Raw genomic sequence first — 25,086 nt, 5'->3', positions numbered from 1 at the left:
CCATTGTAATGAGATTGTTGTAAAATTCATTCTCTTGTTTGTGGATATTTTTAACATCTCCACTGCAGATGTCATATGCTGCTCCCTGCTCCACTGGGCCAATACTTTTACCACATGCAGTATGTTGTGAGCTGATCCTACAGCAGTACCAACCTCTGACAATTGTTTCAATGGTAATGCATCTTTCAGACAACAACAAAGCTTCCAATTTTGCGCTGACCATTGGTTCATCTACTGAGGTCATACAGGTCTGGAATATGCATTAAGCAGCAGCACATTGTTATACAGTTTTCCACCTTATTTACTGGCCCATGATCTCTACAGACATATAAAATCTCTGTTTCATTAATACTTTTCTTCACTAATTTTCTTTGCAAATGCAAATTATGAATCCCTGCATCTGTAGCCATGTTACTCACTGCAGCAACCATATTGCTTCTTTTCACTACAGTAATACTGACAAACAATGCACCTCTGAAAGAATTTCATGGAAAAAAATTGTGTTTACAATGCATAATTATACATTCAGATATTCATTTTGTGTAAGTTCCTATGGGGCCAAACTGCTGAGGTCATTGGGCCCTAGGCTTACACACTATATAATCTAACTTTTGCTAAGGACAACACACATCCATGCCCGAGGGAGGACTTGAACCTCTGATGGGTTGCCACACTAACCATGGCAAGGTGCCTGGACTGCGCAGCTACCCCACCCGGCGATATTCATATAGTTCTTGTTGAAGATATCAGCCTTATGACCGTCCGTAGTTTAACTCCTCAAAGGAGAGACACTTGTTAGTTGGAATCAAATTAGTAAAGAGAGCAAAAATCACGTTTCACTTTTTTATTTAAAATTCATCTGACTATAAGTGCCCCCCGCCCCCCCCCCCCCCCCCCCCCCTCTTTCTCCTGTAGATACAGCACATCTAAGATTAAGTCAATTAAAATGAAACATTAAAATTTAGATACCATTTGCCCATCAGTATTTTTCCGTGTGTATTCTACTTTTCCTTTGGTCCATATCACCAGTTGATTAATTTGGTCTTTTATCTGTAAGACAACTGATTAGGTTTATTTATCTGTTTAGGCACATAAGCACAGCTTGTTCCCTTTTTATATCCCATAATCTTTTAATACATCATAGTATGTCCTGATGATGTATTAGTACACCTTTAAATTTAAGTATGTAAGAGGAAGAGTACTTTAATAATATCAAGTTTCAGGAACAGAAAAAAGTATATCTTTCAGTTTTCTTTAATTACTACAAGTGCTTGATTTTCATATAGTGGTAAACATTGCACATAATACTGCTACCCTAAGTATCACACAAGAAAAGGCACAGACATTTGGTGGAATCTAATGTGATATTTACATTCACTGTACAATGATTAAAATAAGTTGCTTCATTTAATCCAGGAACCAGTTACAGTTTACACAGCATAAAAAAGTAAATACTTGTAAAAATCATATTCACACTGATGCAGTCTTTGGTTATCATCAAATTTGGGCATAGGCTTACAACAACATAATCTACATTAATCATACATAAATAAAGTTCATGCTCACAGATAAACAACTTCCCATGAAAAAAAAATTGTTCACATAGTAGCATAAGATTGATGCACTGACCCATCAAGCCACTCAGCGAGGCTATTGTTACTATGCAACCAACGGCTGCCACCATCAATTCTAACCCCAAGCTGGGCGTGTTGACCCATCAAGTTCCCCAGCATGACGATTGTCGCCTAGCAACCGATGGCTACTACCACCAATTTGTGCCCCACAATCCGGACACTTTCCTACTTCCATTGCTCCTCCACACTCTCCAATAGCATAGTAATGTCCATTTGGGCATTTGTACCAATGACCAGGTGATAAACCCATTGCTTTCACAATCTCTCTCTTTATTGTTTCAATATCAAGCGGGGCAACAGTCTTCAACTGTTTGTTCAATTTATCCAGAATTTCTTTCAGTTTTTGGTCATTTGCTGGTGTGTAACTTTCAATAGATTTTACTACTTGTAAAGCTTTTTTGTGTAAATCATTAATAACATCATTAGATCGGGATAATTTGAAATCATTGCTGCTCTCAATACTGCGGAACTGAGCTACTCTCATGAATCTGCTTACTTCCAAATTGAAATCATTTACTTCCTGTTGACTCATATTTATATTCCTTATTCTCATCAAATATACCAGCCTGTCAAACTGCTTCATAAGTTTTTTACATGGTTCTCCATTCAAAGCTTTATGGAAGAGGTTCACAGTTTCGAGAAGTTTTGAGACAAACTCTATTTTAATTGATAGTGAGTCGAGGTCTGTTTTTGAAAGGAATATTCGTCTTTTTCCCTGTACGTTTTGTAGGTTAGATTGCAGTAATGTTAGAATCTTCTGTATTTCGCTGCTTTCCCCTGTAAAACCAACAATGTATTCATTATATAAAATAATGAAACATAATTAAATAGATATTATGTACAAAACTCTCACATAGTAAATACTAATTTTAGACCATTCAAAAAGGCAGTATTAAAATATTGGTAGATATTACTTGAAACATACTCATCCAGGTCAAAGGCTTTAGCAGTATTATTGTTAGATCAAAATACTGATTGCAAGGGTGTTTCTGAAGCACTCTCTGACAGCATTGTCTGAGTAATGAATGACTTTGTCTGGCAGTACTGGCAATTTAGTATGAAAAAGCACCCCTCAAGGCAAAAGCTATGTGGGAGAGGGAAGGTTAATTTAAGAAAACCGCGCGCGCCCACACACACACACACACACACACACACACACACACACACACACACACTGAAGCAAGTTTACCCACACTTTTAAGATTGAGGGATGTTTTGGAAGTAAGTGCCAGTTGATATTAAGCAAATGCAAATGGATTTTTACAACTATTTTATCACTGCATGAGAGCCTATACTGTAATCTACTCAATATAACGTCCACCATAATGCACTTGCAACCAGCAGCCTATTTCTTAATTCTATTCACTTACAAGTCTGTCACCTACTTTGCAAACTACTACAGAATGGCCATTGTGGCACCTACTGTTATACTGGTGATGACAGATAAAATGGAGTTAGTAATCAAATGGCACTGGTAATCAAGCTATTTGCAGATGCGATGAGATACTCATATTTTGTTTGTAAGGTCATATGTCAATGGGCACAGAAACGCAAAATCATCTACTGAGCTTGCCGCATCTTTTTGTTTCGAATTATGCAACAAGTTTTAATTAAGGTCTTTCAATAGATCTCAGAACTGATTGTGTTTGTTACCCCGGGGGCAAAAATTCCACAAGCAATAACCCTTGTTTGCTGCAAAATGTTGTGTACAGGAAATTTTGAGCTTGTATGATCTGGATGAACTTCACTTTTTTTTAAGTGATGTCGAATGCCTCTGTTTCAGGGACTGCTGTTTTCATCCTGGCAGGTAACATGGGCAACATATTGTAAGTCTCTAGTGACCACCTGGATTAAAAATTCGTTATTTATTTATTTACACTACACATCTAGTTCCATTTTTTTAAAGTGATGTCGAATGCCTCTGTTTCAGGGACTGCTGTTTTCATCCTGGCAGGTAACATGGGCAACATATTGTAAGTCTCTAGTGACCACCTGGATTAAAAATTCGTTATTTATTTATTTACACTACACATCTAGTTCCATAGGACCAAATTGAGGAGCAAATCTCCAAGGTCATGGAACATGTCAGTACATGAAATTACAACATAAAAGTAATAACAGATAAAATAAAATGTTTATGAACCTGAAAAAGTCAAGCCATAAGTTTAAGCAAATGCAATCATATAAGAATCAGCTTAATTTTTCAAGGAACTCCTCAATAGAATATGGGGAGTGACATGAGGAAACTCTCCAGTTTTGATTTGAAAGTGCCTGGATTACTGCTAAGATTTTTGAATTCTTGTGGTAGCTTATTGAAAATGGATGCAGCAGTATACTGCACACCCTTCTGCACAAGAGTTAAGGAAGTGTGATCCACATGCAGATTCGATATCTGCCGAGTATTAACTGTGTGAAAGCTGTTGCCACTTCTTGGGAATAAGCTGATACTGTTAACAAGAAATGACAATAGAAATATATATAAGGGAGGGAGGCAGGCAGGCAATGTCAAAATACCTAGACCAGTGAACAGGAGTCAACAAGAGGTTCGCGAACATACACCACTTATTGCCCGAACTGCCCATTTCCCAGCCAAAAATATCCTTTTAGGATGGGAAGAGTCACCTCAAACTATAGTACCATATGACATGAAAGAATGAAAACAAGCAAAGTAGACTAATTTTTGTGTCAAACGATCACTTACTTCAGATACTGTTCGGATAGTAAAAATGGCAGCATTAAGTCTTTGAACATGGTCCTGAACGTGGGTTTTCCCTGACAGATTACTATCTATTTGAGCACCTAGAAATTTGAAATATCCAGTTTCACTGATCATATGACCATTCTGAAAAATTAAAATGTCAAGTTTTGTTGAACTGTGTGTTAGAAACTGTAAAAACTGAGTCTTGCTGTGATTTAGTGTTAGTTTATTTTCTCCAAGCCATGAACTTATGTCATGAACTGCACTATTTGAAACACGGCCAATGTTGCACACAACATCCTTTATACCAAGCTAGTGTCATCAGCAAACAGAAATATTTTAGAATTACCCATAATTATAGAGGGCAAATAATTTATTTAAATAAGTACTAATAAGAAAATTCGAAGTCCTGGTCACTTGAATGGTTTTATGCAACTCAAGTCAGTATTATCAGTACGAGGAATGGGAACAACTTCCAGTAGTTTAAGCATTCGACTTTTTATAAAGAACACTTACAGCAACTAGAATAAAGCCATTAGATGAAGACAAAGATTTCATTCTCTTGAGCTTTTTTCATCAGATTTCTGAACTAAGTCATAAGCAATGACAGATCGTTGTCTACTTTGCACTTCATCATGAACCTTCTTTAAATGCTTTAACTCATTTTCTTACCATTGCATCACTGAAACTAATTTGTCACTGCATTTTCACAGTTTTTATTTCTTTCGGACATTTACGACAAATTGCTTAATGTATTTAACACTTGGCATGATTTTCAATTAACTTAGGCATTTTAAAGTAGCATAAACAAAAACAAATAAGAATGTTTCCATAAGTGTCCGTGGGTAGCCAACAGACTCGGTACTCAGCACACATCGCCACCAGCAGAGACCATATTTAAAAAGGGCCTTCTCTCTCTTTTCTCGTTTTTTTCTTTTAAAGAAAAAATCCACTGTATTTTCTCAGCACAATTACAGCTCCAGCATCAGTGTATACAAGCTAACAATGTCAAATACACTACTGGCCATTAAAATTGCTACACCAAAAATAAATGCAGATGATAAACAGGTATGGACAAATATATTATACTAGAACTGACATGTGATTACATTGCATAGATCCTGAGAAATCAGTACCCAGAACAACCACCTCTGGCCATAATAACGGCCTTGATATGCTTGCGCATTGAGTCAAACAGAGATTGGACGGCGTGTACAGGTACAGCTGCCCATGCAGCTTCAACACGATACAACAGTTCATCAAGAGTAGTGACTAGCGTATTGTGATGAGCCAGTTGCTCGGCCACCTTGACCAGACATTTTCAGTTGGTGAGAGATCTGGAGAATGTGCTGGCCAGGGCAACAGTCAAACATTTTCTGTATCCAGAAAGGCATGTACAGGACCTGCAACATGCGGTCGTGCATTATCCTGCTGAAATGTAGGGTTTCGCAGGGATCGAATGACGAGTAGAGCCACAGGTCATAACACATCTGAAATGTAAAGTCCGCTGTTCAAAGTGTCGGCAACGTGAACAAGAGGTGACTGAGACGTGTAACCAATGGCACCCCATACCATCACGCCAGGTGATATGCCAGTATGGCGATGACAAATACACGCTTCCAATGTGCGTTCACCACGATGTCGCCAAACACGGATGTGACCATCATGATGCTGTAAACAGAACCTGTCTTCGTTCGAAAAAATGACATGCCATTCGTGCACCCATGTTAGTTGTTGAGTACACATCGCAGGCGATCCTGTCTGTGATGCAGCGTCAACAGTAACTGCAGCCTTGCTCCGAGCTGATAGTCCATTCTGCTGCAAATGTCGGCGAACTGTTCGTGCAGATGGTTGTTGTCTTGCAAACGTCCCCATCTGTTGACTCCGGGATCGAGTTGTGGCTGCACGATCCCTTACAGCCATGTGAATAAGATGCCTGTCATCTCGACTGCTAGTGATACGAAGCTGTTGGGATCCAGCACAGCGTTCTGTATTACCATCATGAACCTACTGATTCCATATTCTGCTAACAGTCAGCGGTCTCAACCAACATGAGCAGCAATTGCGATAGACCTTTATCAAAGTTGGAAATGTGATGGTACGCATTTCTCCTCCTTACACAAGGCATCACAACAACGTTTCACCAGGCAACGCCGGTCAATTGCTGGTTGTGTACGAGATATTGGTTGGCAACTTTCCTCATGTCAGCACATTGTAGGTGTCGCGACCAGTGCCAACCTTGTGTGAATGCTCCGAAAAGATAATTATTTGCATATCACAGCATCTTCGTGGTGTAGCAATTTTAATGGCCAGTAGTGTAGAACGACTTTTTCTCAGTTTATTGACACTCATCAGAAATTATCTCTGTCAACTGATGGGACATCAGAATCAACACCAGGCAAAAAACAGAGCAACAAATGGAACAGACCTGGCAGCTCCGAGCGTCCCCTTTGGTGCTTCATAAATCATACTATGTTCGTTCTGAGCATTCATACTCAGGGATGCCATGATTGAGTGTGAAACATTCAAGCAAGTATGGGCATGCAACCCCCCCCCCCCTCCCCCCCTTTTCCAATTTACAGACCTCTAGTCTACAAGCCTAATTTTTTGGGCTGTTGATATTATATTGTTGGGAGATGTTTAGTAAAATAGTGATCCATTAATACAATTCATGGCATTCAGTAGCATACTGCACCAATGACGAAGAGCTATGAAATTTCTATCTAAACACCGTTACTTTAATGTAGGTTAATTCTTACAGAGAAGAAGACAGCCACTAGTGGCTGGTTGCTGTTTTCTTCTCTGTAAGAATTAACCTACATTAATTGTACACAGCCACGGTCTCACCATGCCAGTTTTAGACAAAATAGCAACAGTTACTTTAATTTTACTTGTAACATTCTTAAAATGCTACAAATATAGGGCAAATAAATATTGGTGTATAAGAATCTTTTCAAATGAAATATTCTCAAAATAAAGAATATATTCTGATAAACTTTCTATTGTTGTCAAACTTAATTTCAGGACATTTAAATTACACATTTTTTTAAAGTTACTGAATGATTTTTTGTTTCCTCTGTGAAACAAAGCATGTCTGCTAACACTTTTTCTTTATTAGCAATTCAAATAGTCAATGACTTCTTGGTGTACTTGGCTCTAATCATTGTGGAAAAAAGTTGTCCACAGAGATATGGACTCCATTCAGAGACATAATTATGACTGCACGTTGTAAGAACGCACAATTTATGGGTGAAATTCATGAATATTAGAGTCTTTTTTGAAACAGCTGTATAAAGTTAATGAATATAATAATATTGAACATTAATTTCTTTTCTTGGAGAGCAAGTCAGAGAGTCAAGAGTGCACTAAATGGTACTGTGAATATAGCTAATAGCAATAGCTTTTAAACTAAAAAATATAAATCACTGAATTTTCACCTAGTGAAAAATATTTTCACTAAGTTTAGTGCTTTACTTATTTGCTTATAAAAGCTGGCAAAAATACTGTGGTTTTGAGGCCAAAGGCTACAGAATAACAGTCACTGCCATTGGTGAATTCTGCAAGATCTCTACTAAAAAAAAAAAGAGTCTTTACACATTTATCACATCAATATCCACCTCAGTATCTAAGGTCACTAACTGACACCTGCACAGTGGTGCTAAACTCAAAGGTGACTGGTTTGATACTGATGGTGAAAGGAATTTCACCACTAGCATTCTGATTGAGAAGAGCCACTGATCGTCACATTTTTGTATTACTGTCCAGGATAGCATTCAAAATCTCCCTACAGCATCAGATGGAGTGAACATATTATGCATTGTTGATGGTGATCCAATCTTTGGATGAGATGTTAAGCTCAATGAAGTATGTCATGTCACTATGAGTAGTGTCATAATGTTTGGATTTTGTGATTGAAGTGCTCAAAGCACAAAACTGAATAATGGTGTGTGATCTCAGCATACATTAACCGAACCTACTTGGTGTACAAGTTGCATGTAGATCAGTTACTGTATTTTATGACTGGTAGTTCTGGTACACTTATCTGTGCAGACATTTTAATGGCTATTCATTTTCGTGATTAATCAGAATGAACAAAATAAAAGCACATTATTTTACAACATTAGCGTGTACACAGCTAATTCAAACTACCTGAATTAAATTATGGTTGTGTAGTAAAATGGCCATTCACTAGCTTGTTGAGTCTACATGACATACTTCATACACACTGATAACAGCTATACTGTGCTGAAATCTAGATCTGCAATAAAGTATAGAATGAATTGCAACAGACTGCTGATTTCTATCTTGTTTGACTATTCATGTTATCATTACATATTGCATTACAATTATGTGTTTTCATGTATTTTAACTGTATTCTACATAAAATCACGTACTATCCCTTTTTTACTGTTCTTCATACTTTCCCATCTACCCAGTAGACTGCTCCGTTAGAAAAATATCTGAATTGGAACAACCATAAAAGTTGAAGACAGACAGTAAATTATTTCTAAAAATCAAATTCTACTGTAGTAAAGATGGCTGACTGCACTTTGAGTTGATTATGAAGGATGTGCTTCCACTTAATATTCTAAGATTTGGAGTTCTAGTTTTCAAAAGCAAAGCACATACAATAATGATACTGAGTATCATTGTGGTAGCCATTATTGTCAGTAGTAAAGGGCTTTGTATGCTGTTGAAAGTGGCAGTAGAGCAAACAAAAGACTAACAGCTTGAAACTTTCCAACTACTAGTGCTTGAGCCGATTCAAAATCAGCAGGTGCTTATGATAAGAAAAGATTTCATGGCTGTCTGTATTCATGATACTTCCAGTTGCATCAAAAATATCATTTAAATTAAGATATTGGGAAGACTCTTTCAGTACTGGCTGAGATATTGTTCTGTGGTGTGCATGCAACAAGCTGATTGGGTGCTCTATGAACTTCCAACTTCAGCACCGCGTACATAGTGATATGCACAAAAAGAACAAAGCACTGAAATCCTAAAAGAAGCTGTTTCTTTTGACACAGGTACTAAGAGACTTCAAATTCCACAAATGAATTTTTCCATAGTATATGCTCTACTACGGTTTCTGCTAACATTCCATGGTATATATTTCAAGTGCCAGAATATTGTTCATTTCAATAAAAGTACTCCAGGCAATGGATTCCTGATGAGCCAAATGTAAGAAAAAAAATAAAGAAATAAAGACTTGTGTTACCAGAAGACTAAACAGTGTGCGGCACTATATATTTAACAAGCACATATGGATAGTCATGGAAGAAATAACAGATGTATGTGGGTGTATCATTGGCAATCTCATTGTTGGCAAACCCAATAGGGAAGAAAACTCAAAACCATTACTAATCTGCAAGTAGAATCTGTTGGAATGCAAAGGTACCTTATTTTGTAAACGACAGTCTTAATGTGGTTTCCTGCTTCATTCTCCAAGCCTTACTGCATGTAGTCTCTCTGTTCTTGAGCAATCTAATGACTTCTTTCACTACACCTTACATTGACCACTTTTTCCAATAAAATAACATTCTGCAGTAGTTGCCTCAAATCTACTACTGATATTGGAAAAAACAACACATTTTTTGCCTGTCGCCTTTCCACAGATGTGACAAGAGTCAAATAGTTTGCACTGGAGTATGACTAACTGCCATCAGCAAAGTCAGCCTGCCAATCAAAACATGCTGCAGGGGTCACATAACTTGTGAGGCAGAGGGCTCCTGGGATCATGGCCACAAGTGGAGCACTTTTTCCCCTCAGGGCCACAGCCCACAGCAGATGCTAAATGACCTAATCTTCTTGACCTCTTTACTTCCGTTCTCCTGTGAGATGAGTCTGGATCTATGGAGTTACCTTCTCTCTCTCCCCTGACAATACTCACTCATCAGGCATCACCATCCTATTGCTGCCCAATGATCGTCTATCAAGAGACATAACTCGCAAGCTTAGCTTTAGGAACAACATGCTACTGGTGTCAATGCTGCCAGACACATCACTGAGAGCTGTCATTTAAGACTTTTGCTTCCTTTTGATGTATATACTTGAAAGGGATGCACACATCAGGTCACAGGGCAGCTGAGATGGATCCAGAATTTTAAGCTTTGACGGAACAACTCCGGGCTCAGAATGAAGATCTGCAGAGATGACTCATTACTAAGTGCAAAGCTAAATAGCAGCACTGTGCCCCCAGCTAGCCTCATTTCTCAATTTCTGAGATTCTCACAGTGTTCTGTCCCGGCTTGTAATTAATGTTTCATTGGGTCCTCTGGTTCCCACCCTCATAGGTGAACCATGCAAAAACTTCCACACTTTCTTACAAAGCTAACTGATGTACAAAAAATACTGTCACAAAGTGATAGTGGGATTTGCCAACCTTACGTTGCAAAGATAGGCTTGCGCTTATGTAAATACCCAGGGCTCAGATATACCAAGACATCTGATGCCCTTCCAAAAGGACTAGTGGAGAGATATGGAGGTAAGGACAGAGGCAAGTCTTCCATCCCATGGCAGAATTGCAGGCAGGATTTAGAGCACTTCCCCATTACTTCCCCATTGGAGTAAAATAAGACAGCAATGAGGTACAACTAGTGAAGGAGAAGCTTGCTGCGTGGATGTATTCATTTATGGGATTGACCCACAAGTAGATGCTGAAGTGAAGCATGCTTCACTGAGCACACTACGGAAGGCCATACAAATCACATTTCTCTGTCAGGAGGCCCAGCAATTCTTCCAACGCCACAGCAGTGTAAACCTCACTAGATGTACATTCACCGTTGAAGAGCATTGCACTTGTTGCTAAGCCCAAGTCACAAAGCTCCTGAATATTTGGAACTGGCATGTGGCTACCATTGAAACATTGGACATGAGAGACCACACTGCCTGATTTTATGAAATCTACTGGCTAACCAAACAGGTTACTGAGATGCTCCAGGAAATGGATATAAGAATGGAATAATAGGTAAAGTTAATAATGGGAGTGGTTCTGTCCTGCCCTTCATTCTCCTTCCTCAAACTGAATACAGTAAGAGAGAGAGGACCTGTTGTTGTTGTTGTTGTCTTCAGTCCTGAGACTGGTATGATGCAGCTCTCCATGCTACTCTATCTTGTGCAAGCTCCTTCATCTCCCAGTACCTACTGCAACCTACATCCTTCTGAATCTGCTTAGTGTATTCATCTCTTGGTCTCCCTCTACGATTTTTACCCTCCACGCTGCCCTCCAATACTAAATTGGTGATCCCTTGATGCCTCAGAACATGTCCTACCAACCGATCCCTTCTTCTGGTCAAGTTGTGCCACAAACTTCTCTTCTCCCAAATCCTATTCAATACTTCCTCATTAGTTATGTGATCTACCCATATAATCTTCAGCATTCTTCTGTAGCACCACATTTCGAAAGCTTCTATTCTCTTCTTGTCCAAACTATTTATCGTCCATGTTTCACTTCCATACATGGCTACACTCCATACAAATACTTTCAGAAATGACTTCCTGACACTTAAATCTATACTCGATGTTAACAAATTTCTCTTCTTCAGAAACGCTTTCCTTGCCATTGCCAGTCTACATTTTATATCCTCTCTACTTCGACCATCATCAGTTATTTTGCTCCCCAAATAGCAAAACTCCTTTACTACTTTAAGTGTCTCATTTCCTCAGCATCACCCGACTTAATTCGAATACATTCCATTATCCTCGTATTTTACCCCTGCCACCTTTAGAATTTGAAAGAGCGTATTCCAGTCAACATTGTCAAAAACTTTCTCTAAGTCTACAAATGCTAGAAATGTAGGTTTGCCTTTCCTTAATGTTTCTTCTAAGATAAGTCGTAAGGTCAGTATTGCCTCACGTGTTCCAGTATTTCTACGGAAACCAAACTGATCTTCCCCGAGGTCGGCTTCTAATAGTTTTTCCATTCGTCTGTAAAGAATTTGAGTTAGTATTTTGCAGCTGTGGCTTATTAAACTGATTGTTCAGTAATTTTCACATCTGTCAACACCTGCTTTCTTTGGGATTGGAATTATTACATTCTTCTTGAAGTCTGAGGGTATTTCGCCTGGTTCATACATCTTGCTCACCAGATGGTACAGTTTTGTCAGGACTGGCTCTCCCAAGGCCGTCTGTAGTTCGAATGGAATGTTGTCTACTCCGGGGGCCTTGTTTCGACTCAGGTCTTTCAGTGCTCTGTCAAACTCTTCACGCAGTATTGTATCTCCCATTTCATCTTCATCTACATCCTCTACCATTTCGATAATATTGACCTGAAGAACATCACCCTTGTATAGACCCTCTATATACTCCTTCCACCTTTCTGCTTTCCCTTCTTTGCTTAGAACTGGGTTTCCATCTGAGCTCTTGATATTCATATAAGTGGTTCTCTTTTCTCCAAAGGTCTCTTTAATTTTCCTGTAGGCAGTATCTATCTTACTCCTAGTGAGATAAGTCTCTACATCCTTACATTTGTCCTCTAGCCATCCCTGCTTAGCCATTTTGCACTTTCTGTCGATCTCATTTTTGAGACGTTTGTATTCCTTTTTGCCTGCTTCATTTACTGCATTTTTATATTTTCTCCTTTCATCAATTAAATTCAATATTTCTTCTGTTACCCAAGGATTTCTACTAGCCCTTGTCTTTTTGCCTATTTGATCCTCTGCTGCCTTCACTACTTCATCCCTCAAAGCTACCCATTCTTCTTCTACTGTATTTCTTTCCCCCATTTCTGTCAATTGTTCCCTTATGGTCTCCCTGAAACTCTCTGCAACCTCTGTTTCTTTCAGTATATCCAGGTCCCATCTCCTTAAATTCCCTCAGGCTTAAATATAACTATGCAAGGTAAAACCAATGGTAGATATGTTACCTTTATCATTGATACAGGCTCACAAATAAACATTTTGTTCATTAACCTACTCACGTATGATTTGTTGTAGGAAAATTTTTGACAAAATATTTTTGTGTCTCACATATACACAATTATTTACTAATCAAGAAGAAATTTATTTGTCTAGGGACTTACAACACCTACACACACTCCCACATCATTACACTGTTTGTGGTGCACCACGAGTCACTTTTAATTCTTCATAAATATTCACACATAGTTTAGCTGTGTATGGAATATTGTGAAACATTTGTCCACATGAAGGGCAACTTCACATGTATTACATTCAAAACAGATTTCCCGATGATGTCGTTGATTATAACAAATTTTACACCTTCTAGAGAATGCAGTTGTCTTTTAAGTCGGTCATAGTTACAGTGAAAAATGTAGCCAGCTTCTGGCTTTTTGCTGCATTGAGAGTTTGTTTATGTTATGATGGACTCAATAAACGGTGTTACTGGAAAATAATTCATAGGTAAGTTCTGTAGGATTTTTTGTGCCACAAACCACAGAATTGATGTTTCTATTTCAGCTGTCACAATGTATCTTCTAATTTTAGGATAATTAGCTACACTGTCCCAGTTGCAATAATATGCTTTTGAACAGTCTGCAGTGCATTTGTTGTCACATAGGTAAATGTTTCTCGCATCACCATACTGTGTTGCATTCTTCCAGTTTCCCTGTCATCCAAAACACTACCATTTTCATCATCTGATGATGATTCACTTGTAATGCCATAGTCTCCACCATTAATAGAAACCCTGAAGTCACTTGCTTCCAAAAAATGTTGAATTCTCTCAGCTTTGTCGCAGTCAGGTACAATTTCACTCACTGAGCTCACAAAACACAGACTAAATGCATGCAAACTCGAACTTATGCCTAGCATACAATTCATACAATTAGTGCCAGCTAATGGTATAGATGCAGAACTATTATAGAAATCAGTGAGCTACAGAACAGTCTCAAGTTATATTTACAACACTGTGACAGCTGCAGCTATCATTGTACGTGAATGAGTTAAATCAACTTGCAGTCACAAACACAAACCACTGTGTTGTAAACTGGGCAGATTGGGAATAATTATTTAAATAAAAATAAATTTTAATATAACACATTTTTATATCAGAATAATTATTGAAATAGTAATAAATTTTTAACATAACACATTTTTATATCAGACTAAAAAGTGGAAAATAATTTTTAGTCAGACATAAAAAGGCACTACAGTAGAGTCCTGTTAATCCGAACTAATTGGGACCAGACCTCATTCGGCTTACCAATTTGTTCGGATTAGCCGGAATTATGGTGACAAGTTTCTAGAATGAATTATACCGAGCAGATAAGTAGGTACAGCATGGTAACAAGTGTGGGAACAATGCCTCACTCACTCTCTGCCCTTGTTGTGTGGCTCACTCACTCCCTGCCCTTATTGTACATTGTTAAGACCTTTGTAGTGTGAGAGGTCAGTTCACTGTCAGTTGGCTCGCAAAGCGCTTGGTTATGTTAGTTATCTATCACTGGCATGTGCAACAGTTGTATTGTATTTGTTCAGGAGTAGTGGTGTACGTATTTTCTTCGAGAGTGAATGGAAAATTACGACGTTAACTCTCAAAGGAACCCTGAAAGCTTTGAAGTGCATAGACAATGGTAAGAATTTATCTAAACTGGCAACAGAACTGGGTGTTGGTAAAGCAACCATTTGTGATTGGAAGAAGAACTGAGTGAAGCTCGAACAGTCCTGTGCAACATTTTCGGGGAAAACACTCAAAATTCGGCATACTTTGAAACTGCCTCAGTGTGGAAGTGGATGAAGCTCTTACACTCTGGTTTATGCAGGAAAGAGAGAGGGGAACTTCTTTGAGTGCACCACTGGTTCAGGAGAAGGCTGTTTACCTGAACAAGTTAATTAATGGTGAATCTTTTAGTGCGAGTATGGGTTGGTTGGACAGATTCAAAATACGTTATGGAATCTGTCCGCTAACAATTACTGGAAAGAAGCTTTCATCTGACTGTGATGTAGCGAAGGAATACATGGGTGAGTTTGAAAAAATGATAGAGGGGAAGTATTTTCCCCAACAAATTTATAATGCTGATTAGACTGGCCTTAATTTCAAGGCATTGCCAACAAAAAGCCTGGCATCAAAAGCAGACCACCATGCTCCGGTTTTAAAATGTGCAAAGGTTGTGTGACTTTATTAGAGTGCAGCAACGCTGCTGGTAATCACAAGCTGCCTTTAATGCTGATCAGCAAATCTGCTAGGCCCAGAGCTTTTAAAAACTGCAGGATGAAGTCCCTGCCCGTATAATATTGCAACCAGGAAAAAGCATGGATGGATGGTATGTTGTTCAAAGAATGGTTTCATGGCCAGTTTGTTCCTTCTGTTCGACAGTTTTCTAAGGAAAATCATTTGTCTCCCCGTGCAATCCTTTTGATTGATAACGCACCATCTCACCCCAGCACTAAAGAATTATGTGATGGAGAAATTGTGGCTAAGTTTTTGCTGTTGAAGGTTACACCATTTCTATAGCCGATGGACCAGGGTGCACTGCAAACATTAAAACTGATTTACACAAAACAATTTTTAAGAATGATGATCCATGATGAGAGCATCCTTTAGTGGACAAAATAAAAAAGACCATTGTGAAGAATGATGTTTAATGAGGCATGGTAGAATATTTCAGAAAACTCTTAGAAAATCGTGGAGAAAACTGTGGACATCTCTCGAATTTCAGGATAACCTAGTTGAAAATGAAGAGGAAAATCTACTAAAAATGATACAAACAATCCCTGGATGTATTGAAGCACATGAAGGAGACGTAGATGAGTGGATGGCTGCAGATGGGGCATTTGTGGAGAACCTTACTGACACTGATTTAGTTGCTCCTGTGACTCAAGACCAGGAAGAAGTGGACTGCTGTGACGGAAGTGACAATGAGCCTGAAAGCGATAAAGGAGAGCTGATGCCCACAGTGGTGCAGCAGAAGCCCTTGATCTCACACTACGTTATTTGGAGCAACAGTCCACTGCTACACATGCTGATCTGATGTTTCTGAGACGATGGAGCAACTATGTGTCATATAACAGACTGTCATCATTACACCAAAAAAAGACTGAGTTTTTGTCATCTAAAAAGTGAGGATAAAATGTCCACTGTATTTTAGTAAATTTGACAGCTTTTTTTCATTGTTATGCATTGTTTGAACCTACTGTTTTCTTGCCAATTTTTCTAATATGTGTTTACTGTACTGTGTAAATTAAAACAGTGTGTATGTACAGCAAATTACCGCATAGTTTTCCATTCTTCGACTAACATTTTTCATGTTCAGATTAACCGAAACGTTCAGATTATCAGGGTTCAGATTAGTGGGACTCTGCTGTATATTAACAATTATTTTTATTCAAATAATTATTTTTTGTCTGTTAGTCTTGTGTGTGTGAAATTCTTCAATCAATTTCAAGATTATTTAAGGTTCTCTTCACTTGACTCAATGAATACATTTCTTCCTTCAATGCATGTCTTGCAAAAATACCGTGAAGGTAAAAATTATAGAGATTTAAGATTACATGGCGGCTTACCAACAAACATTCTTTCTGCAAACCATTCACAGCTGGAACAGGAAAGGGGGACCATGGAAGTGGTACACAAAGTAACCTCGGTCACACGCTAGTGACAGCGAGTTAATATTGCACTGACATCCAGTTCTGAGCTATGTTGTTAATTTCAAGTCTCTAGCTCATCAAGAAATGACAGTAGTAAAATAAAGTACACGCCACCACACAATACACAAGAAAGCAGTTGATATTTGTTCCAGTTCTGAGTTATGTTGACAGTTTCAAGTCTCTAGCTCATCAGGAAGTTACTTTAAAATCAACTGAAAAATCTGTACCAAACAGACAGCAGACAGCCAGGAGAGTCAGTTAATAAAAAAAATAGTAGAATGAATAGTGTATATAGTAAGATGAGTTGTGTAGATACCAAATTTGGTTGAAATTGCTCCAGGCATCTCTGGGATGTGCTTTTATGGAACCTTGTTTCACCCATATCCTCAGTTGCAGAGGTACTGGGTGGGTGAGGGGAAGGGGGAGGTATCTTATTACCACAGTAATTTTTTTTCCAGATTGCAAGTGAAATGTGTGCTCAATTTGATAGGAATTGCTTCAGGTCTTTTAGAGGTCCACCTATAAATCGAATGAGATGTCACAGTTTCTTTCTGTAGCAGGTTATTTATGCATATTGCATTGCTAGGGCCTGTGGCACAATCTGTGGTGTTCTGTGTTATGCTTTGGAACCCTGTTTTCATCCCCACCCCCACTGTAGGGGGGTGGTTCCCCCTAACTACTGCACTGTCATCAGTTCTGAGCTATATTTAAAATTTGAAGTCTCTATCTTATCGGGAGATTAGTTTCGAATCAACTGCAAAATGTGAACCAAACACTGAGACTTGAAAGCAACCTAATAAAAATGTAAGTTGCAAAATGTGGAACTGGAAATAGACAGATGGAGATAGCTGTTTACATGCAAAATATTGTGGAACTATGATAACGATTTTCATGTCATCTTTGATAACGATTGCCTGTGCAATTTTCAAGGAACAGTAAACTTCCAAACACATGGAGCACAAATTGGAGGAAATGTCCACCATTTGGGCAATGTTCCCACTATTTGGATGTGATAAGAGTCCAGTACAAATGACCATGTTCTGACAATGCACAAACCATGTACCACACCACTAAGGTCAAATAAAGCTATATCAGGTTGTATAGGAAAAAGTCTTTCGATAGAAGTGAAGAAAGATTTTCTTAGAGGAGGTATTTTCTTAGTCATACCAAGAAAACAAACAACTGTAAAGAACAGTTTACATAAATTCCATCTCAGTTACCTTACTTACAAAGGGAGAATATCTGTGAATGTAGATCAAGATGTATTGTACCACATTTTAACAAAATTCGCGACTTTGTTTTAAGAAAGGAACTAACTTCCAGCACCCTTCTTAATATATCACGAGAATCCTATGGAGGATGCTAAACCTATAATCCGCAAATCATATTCCAGAACTTATCACCTGCAGCTCGTGTCAGAGAAAAATGTTTTAGATTTACTAGAAGCTGTTTCCCTCTTATCCAGAACCTTCCTTCAGTTCTTGGGTGTCATGTAGAGTTACAGTCCCCAAGAAAAGAAGAAATGGAAAAGAGAGAAAAGCCTTATGACATTTCCACAGACATAAAACTTGTCAATAAGGTCACAACACAGGGAATTTATCCCCCTCCAAGAATCAACGATTCTCTGAATCACCCAGCCAAACATAAATTTTTCACTACCTTAGATGTGCAAAACAGTTATGTCAAATACTGATAGCTATAGGGGAATTTATAGCTGGCATCATATGAATACCATTTAGTTTTTTCCATTACTCCACCTATTAACAAAAATATTGTTCTGTAGTTATTCAGGCAGCTGTTGTCTCATTTTATCCGTTGTTAATGAAGTTTTTCTGGTGCCCAATGGATTTTTTTTTTAAGCCATGTTGTGGGAAGTTCACACCATACAGTAGGAGAAGAATGGGTAGCTATGAGGGATGAAATAGTGAAGGCAGCAGAGGATCAAATAGGTAAAAACACGAGGGCTATAATAAACCCTTGGGTAACAGAAGAAATATTGAATTTAATTGATTAAAGAAGAAAATATAAAAATGCATTAAATGAAGCAGGCAAAAAGGAATACAAACGTCTCAAAAATGAGATTGACAGGAAGTGCAAAATGGCTAAGCAGGGATGGCTAGAGGACAAATGTAAGGATGTAGGGGCTTATCTCACTTGGGGTAAGATAGATATTGCCTACAGGAAAATTAAAGAGACCTTTGGAGAAAAGAGATCCACTTGTATGAATATCAAGAGCTCAGATGGAAACCCAGTTCTAAGCAAAGAAGGGAAAGCAGAAAGGTGGAAGGAGTATATAGAGGGTCTATACAAGGGCGATGTACTTGAGGACAATATTATGGAAATGGAAGCGGATGTAGATGAAGATGAAATGGGAGATACGATACTGCGTGAAGAGTTTGACAGAGCACTGAAAGACCTGAGTCGAAACAAGGCCCCAGAGTACACAACATCCCATTAGAACTACTGACAGCCTTGGGAGAGCCAGCCCTGACAAAACTCTACCACATTTGGACACTTTGCTGATTTATGTTTACGAGTTTTAAAGCTGTTTCTAGTGTTCCTGTATCCCATAACTGACTTTTCATTTTCAAGTGCAATGAGAGGGTGTGCAGTGCAACTTGGAAATGTGCTAACTCATGTTAGTGACATTAATCTAAATTAGAAAAGACCGCTATTGTGCAACTACAAATGCAGTATCTAGAGTTTGGAATTTCAGAAGTCTGTGTTACCCATACCCTTGGTTAACCGACACAGTGGAAGAGTTCCAGAAATCTTAAAAAATTGCAAACTTTTTTTGAGTTAGCAAATTACTGTTGACGTTACATGGAGAACTATGCAGTCACCATGAAATCTCTCACAAAATTATTAAAGAAGGGAACTCCTTTTGTCTGGACAGTGGACAGTGAGAGTTCCATGTCAAAAGTGAAAGAAGTTCTTCCAAATTCACCTGTTTTGGTATAGCTGGATTTTGAGCAAACTTTTATTTTGTTGTGAGATGCTAGCAACTTCCCTGTAGGCTGCACATTAAGTCAAACACAAGATGGCAAAGAAAAACCAACTGGCTACTCACTGCACCGGCTGAATCAAACCAAGTAAAACTACCAGCACACCATAAAAGGAACTCCTGGCAATTGCTTTTGACAATCATTAGTTTCGGTGTTACCTACACTGATGACAGTTCACAGTAATTACTGACCACACTGCTCTACAATGGCTGTTTAAGTTTAAAAGATCCCAGGAATTTGGAGGGTAGACCTCAAAACACAGTGAATATGACTACACAGCCAAACACAATCCAGGCAAGGTAAATCAGAAAGCAGATGCCTTGTGCAGCAAAATTAAGATCTTACAAGTAAATAGCATGCTCATTAGTAAATTAAAAAAGCACAAGAATCTGACGTTGAGTGTAAGAAACTGGGTACATCGCTCCATTGTATTACAAACTATGATCATATATGTATGAAAATTGGCTCTTGGAGGACGGATAGCAGTTCCACAGATTCTCCAAGTGCATACTGCAACTATTTAATGGTTTTTATTTCTACTCCATGGATTTTAATACCTACTCCGAATTTTTCTTTTGTTTCCTTTATTGCTTGCTCAATATACAGATTGAATAACATCGGAGAGAGGCTACAATCCTGTCTCACTCCCCTCCCAACAAACTGCTTCCCTTTCATATCCCTCGACTCTTATAACTGCCATCTGGTTTCTGTACAAATTGTAAATAGCCTTCCGATCCCTGTATTTTACCCCTGCCACCTTCAGAATTTGAAAGAGAGTATTCCAATCAACATTGCCAAAAGCATTCTCTATGTATACAAATGCTAGAAACGTAGGGTTGCCTTTCCTTATTCTTTCTTCTAAGATAAGAAGGAAGTACAAACATGTTCAGGGAAAATCAGGAATACAGAAATACAAATCGCTGAGGACTGAAATAAATAGGAAGTGCAGGGAAGTTAAGACGAAATCGCTGCAGGAAAAATGTGAAGACATTGAAAAAGATATGATTGTCGGAAGGACAGACTCAGCAAATAGGAAAGTCAAACAACCTTTGGTGACATTAAAAGCAACGGGAATTCCACTGTTAAATGCAGAGGAGAGAGCAGATAGGTGGAAAGAATACATTGAAAGCCTCTAAGAGGGTGAAGATTTGTCTGATGTGACAGAAGAAGAAACGGGAGTTGACTAAGAAGAGATAGGGGATCCAGTATTAGAATCAGAATTTAAAAGAGCTTTGGAGGACTTACGGTCAAATAAGGCAGAAGGGATAGATAACATTCCATCAGAATTTCTAAAATCGTTAGGGGAAGTGGTAACAAAACGACTATTCAGGTTGGTGTGTAGAATATATGAATCTGGCGACATACCATCTGACTTTCGGAAATGCATCATCCACACAATTCCGAAGACGGCAAGAGCTGACAAGTGCGAGAATTATCGTACAATCAGCTTAACAGCTTATGCATCGAAGCTGCTTACGAGAATAATATACAGAAGAATGGAAAAGAAAATTGAGAATGGGCTAGGTGATGATCAGTTTGGCTTTAGGAGAAGTAAAGGCACGAGAGAGGAAATTCTGACGTTACGGCTAATAATGGAAGCAAGGCTAAAGAAAAATCAAGACACGTTCATAGGATTTGTCGACCTGGAAAAAGCGTTTGACAAAATAAAATGGTGCAAGTTCTTCAAGATTCTGAAAAAAGTAGGGGTAAGCTATAGGGAGAGACGGGTCATATACAATATGTACAACAACCAAGAGGGAATAATAAGAGTGGACGATCAAGAACGAAGTGTTCGTATTAAGAAGGGAGTAAGACAAGGCTGTAGCCTTTCACCCCTACTCTTCAATCTGTACATCGAGGAAGCAATGATGGAAATAAAAGAAAGGTTCAGGAGTGGAATTAAAATACAAGGTGAAAGGATATCAATGATACGATTCGCTGATGACATTGCTATCCTGAGTGAAAGTGAAGAAGAATTAAATGATCTGCTGAACAGAATGAACAGTCTAATGAATACACAGTATGGTTTAAGAGTAAATCGGAGAAAGACGAAGGTATTGAGAAGTAGTAGAAATGAGAACAGCGAGAAACTTAACATCAGGATTGATGGTCACGAAGTCAATGAAGTTAAGGAATTCTGCTACCTAGGCAGTAAAATAACCAATGACGGACGGAGCAAGGAGGACATCAAAAGCAGACTCGCTATGGCAAAAAAAGCATTTCTGGCCAAGAGAAGTCTACTAATATCAAATACCAGCCTTAATTTGAGGAAGAAATTTCTGAGGATGTACGTCTGGAGTACAGCATTGTACGGTAGTGAAACATGGACTGTGGGAATACCGGAACAGAAGAGAATCGAAGCATCTGAGATGGGGTGTTATAGATGAATGTTGAAAATTAGGTGACTGATAAGGTAAGGAATGAGGAGGTTCTATGCAGAATCGGAAAGGAAAGGAATATGTGGAAAACACTGATAAGGAGAAGGGACAGGATGATAGGACATCTGCTAAGACATGAGAGAATGACTTCCATGGTACTAGAGGGAGCTGTAGAGGGCAAAAACTGTAGACGAAGACAGAGATTGGAATATATCAAACAAATAATTGAGGACATAGGTTGCAAGTGCTACTCTGAGATGAAGAGGTTAGCATAGGAAAGAAATTCGTGGCGGGCTGCATCAAACCAGTCAGTAGACTGATGGGAAAAAAAATATAAGTCGTAGTGTCAGTATTGCCTCACATGTTCCAACATTTCTACGGAATCCAAACTGATCTTCCCCGAAATCAGCTTCTACCAGTTTTTCCATTTGTCTTTAAAGAATTAGCGTTAGTATTTTGCAGCTGTGACTTATTAAACTAATAGTTCGGTAATTTTCACATCTGTCAACACATGCTTTTTTTGGGATTGAAACTATTATATTCTTCTTGAAGTCTGAGGGTATTTCGCCTGTCTCATACATCTTGCTCACCACAGGATAGAGTAGCATGGAGAGCTGCATCAAACCAGTCTCAGGACTGAAGGCCACAACAACAACATACTAACGAGTGTTGAATGATTTAACCATAGTCTCCATAGTCATGTATAGCCAGTTTCATAATAAGGAAGTGAGACCAATGGCCAGTGATGGATATAGAAAGGGCTGTTGCAGGGATCAGTTCCACTATATCAAGGACTAAGGTTTCAAAAGTTCCTGCTGCCTGAGATAGTTTGAAGAGATATATTTGGTCTTCATACTTGCACACTCTTAGCATTTGGGAGACAATTTTGAATGCAATCTTCTACACCTTTCTTACATTGTGTCCACTAGTAATGCCCTGCAACATGTGCCTGTGAATCGCTTTTCCCATTATGACACACCTGTATGCAATCATTAAATAGTTGCAATATGCACTTGGAGACTCTGTGGAACTGCTATCCGTCCTCAAAGAGCCATTTTCATACATATATGATCATCGTTTATAATATAATGGAGCAATGTACCCAGTTTCTTACACTCAACGTCAGATTCTTGTGCTTTTTTTAATGTACTAATGAGCATGCTATTTACTTGTAAGATCTTAATTTTGCTGCACAAGGCATCTGCTTTCTGATTTACCTTGCCTGGATTGTGTTTGGCTGTGTAGTCATATTCACTGTGTTTTGAGGTCTACCCTCCAAATTCCTGGGATCTTTTAAACTTAAACAGCCATTGTAGAGCAGTGTGGTCAGTAATTACTATGAACTGTCATCAGTGTAGGTAACACCGAAACTAATGATTGTCAAAAGCAATTGCCAGAAGTTCCTTTTATGGTGTGCTGGTAGTTTTACTTGGTTTGATTCAGCCGGTGCAGTGAGTAGCCAGTTGGTTTTTCTTTGCCATCTTGTGTTTGACTTAATGTGCAGCCTACAGGGAAGTTGCTAGCATCTCACAACAAAATAAAAGTTTGCTCAAAATCCAGCTATACCAAAACAGGTGAATTTGGAAGAACTTCTTTCACTTTTTAACATGGAACTCTCACTGTCCACTGTCCAGACAAAAGGAGTTCCCTTCTTTAATAATTTTGTGAGAGATTTCAAGGTGACTGCATAGTTCTCCATGTAACGTCAACAGTAATTTGCTAACTCAAAAAAAGTTTGCAATTTTTTAAGATTTCTGGAAGTCTTCCACTGTGTCTGTTAACCAAGGGTATGGGTAACACAGACTTCTGAAATTCCAAACTCTAGATACTGCATTTGTAGTTGCACAATAGCGGTCTTTTCTAATTTAGATTAATGTCACTAACATGAGTTAGCACATTTCCAAGTTGCACTGCACACCCTCTCATTGCACTTGAAAAGTCAGTTATGGGATACAGGAACACTAGAAACAGCTTTAAAACTCGTAAACATAAATCAGCAAAGTGTCCAAATGTGGTAGAGTTTTGTCAGGGCTGGCTCTCCCAAGGCTGTCAGTAGTTCTAATGGGATGTTGTGTACTCTGGGGCCTTGTTTCAACTCAGGTCTTTCAGTGCTCTGTCAAACTCTTCACGCAGTATCGTATCTCCCATTTCATCTTCATCTACATCCGCTTCCATTTCCATAATATTGTCCTCAAGTACATCGCCCTTGTATAGACCCTCTATATACTCCTTCCACCTTTCTGCTTTCCCTTCTTTGCTTAGAACTGGGTTTCCATCTGAGCTCTTGATATTCATACAAGTGGATCTCTTTTCTCCAAAGGTCTCTTTAATTTTCCTGTAGGCAATATCTATCTTACCCCAAGTGAGATAAGCCCCTACATCCTTACATTTGTCCTCTAGCCATCCCTGCTTAGCCATTTTGCACTTCCTGTCAATCTCATTTTTGAGACGTTTGTATTCCTTTTTGCCTGCTTCATTTACTGCATTTTTATATTTTCTTCTTTAATCAATTAAATTCAATATTTCTTCTGTTACCCAAGGGTTTATTATAGCCCTCGTGTTTTTACCTATTTGATCCTCAGCTGCCTTCACTATTTCATCCCTCATAGCTACCCATTCTTCTCCTACTGTATTTCTTTCCCCCATTCCTGTCAACTGTTTCCTTATGCTCTCCCTGAAACTCTGTACAACCTCTGGTTCTTTCAGGTTATCCAGGTCCTAGCTCCTTAAATTCCCAACTTTTTGCAGTTTCTTCAGTTTCAATCAACGGTTCATAACCAATAGATTGTGGTCAGAGCCATTAGTATAAAGATATGGAAGTATCAA

At 38.6% G+C, this 25,086-nt stretch overlaps 1 protein-coding gene across 2 annotated transcripts in view; it reads right to left on the bottom strand.

Annotated features, from left to right (window-relative positions):
• Positions 1-1,238: 1,238 nt before the first annotated feature.
• LOC126336769 (NFX1-type zinc finger-containing protein 1-like) overlaps positions 1,239-25,086 on the bottom strand; it is a 301,188-nt gene continuing 277,340 nt past the window's right edge. For both annotated transcript variants that reach the window (XM_050000780.1, XM_050000779.1), the window contains exon 16: positions 1,239-2,411. In XM_050000780.1, the coding sequence (XP_049856737.1) occupies positions 1,690-2,411 (722 nt within the window). In that variant the 3' untranslated portion in view covers positions 1,239-1,689. The remainder of the gene's footprint in view (positions 2,412-25,086) is intronic.

The sequence above is a fragment of the Schistocerca gregaria genome, chromosome 2 (assembly GCF_023897955.1).
Source record: "Schistocerca gregaria isolate iqSchGreg1 chromosome 2, iqSchGreg1.2, whole genome shotgun sequence".
Taxonomy (NCBI): Eukaryota; Metazoa; Arthropoda; class Insecta; order Orthoptera; family Acrididae; genus Schistocerca; species Schistocerca gregaria.
This window is presented reverse-complemented; position numbering and strand designations above follow the sequence as displayed.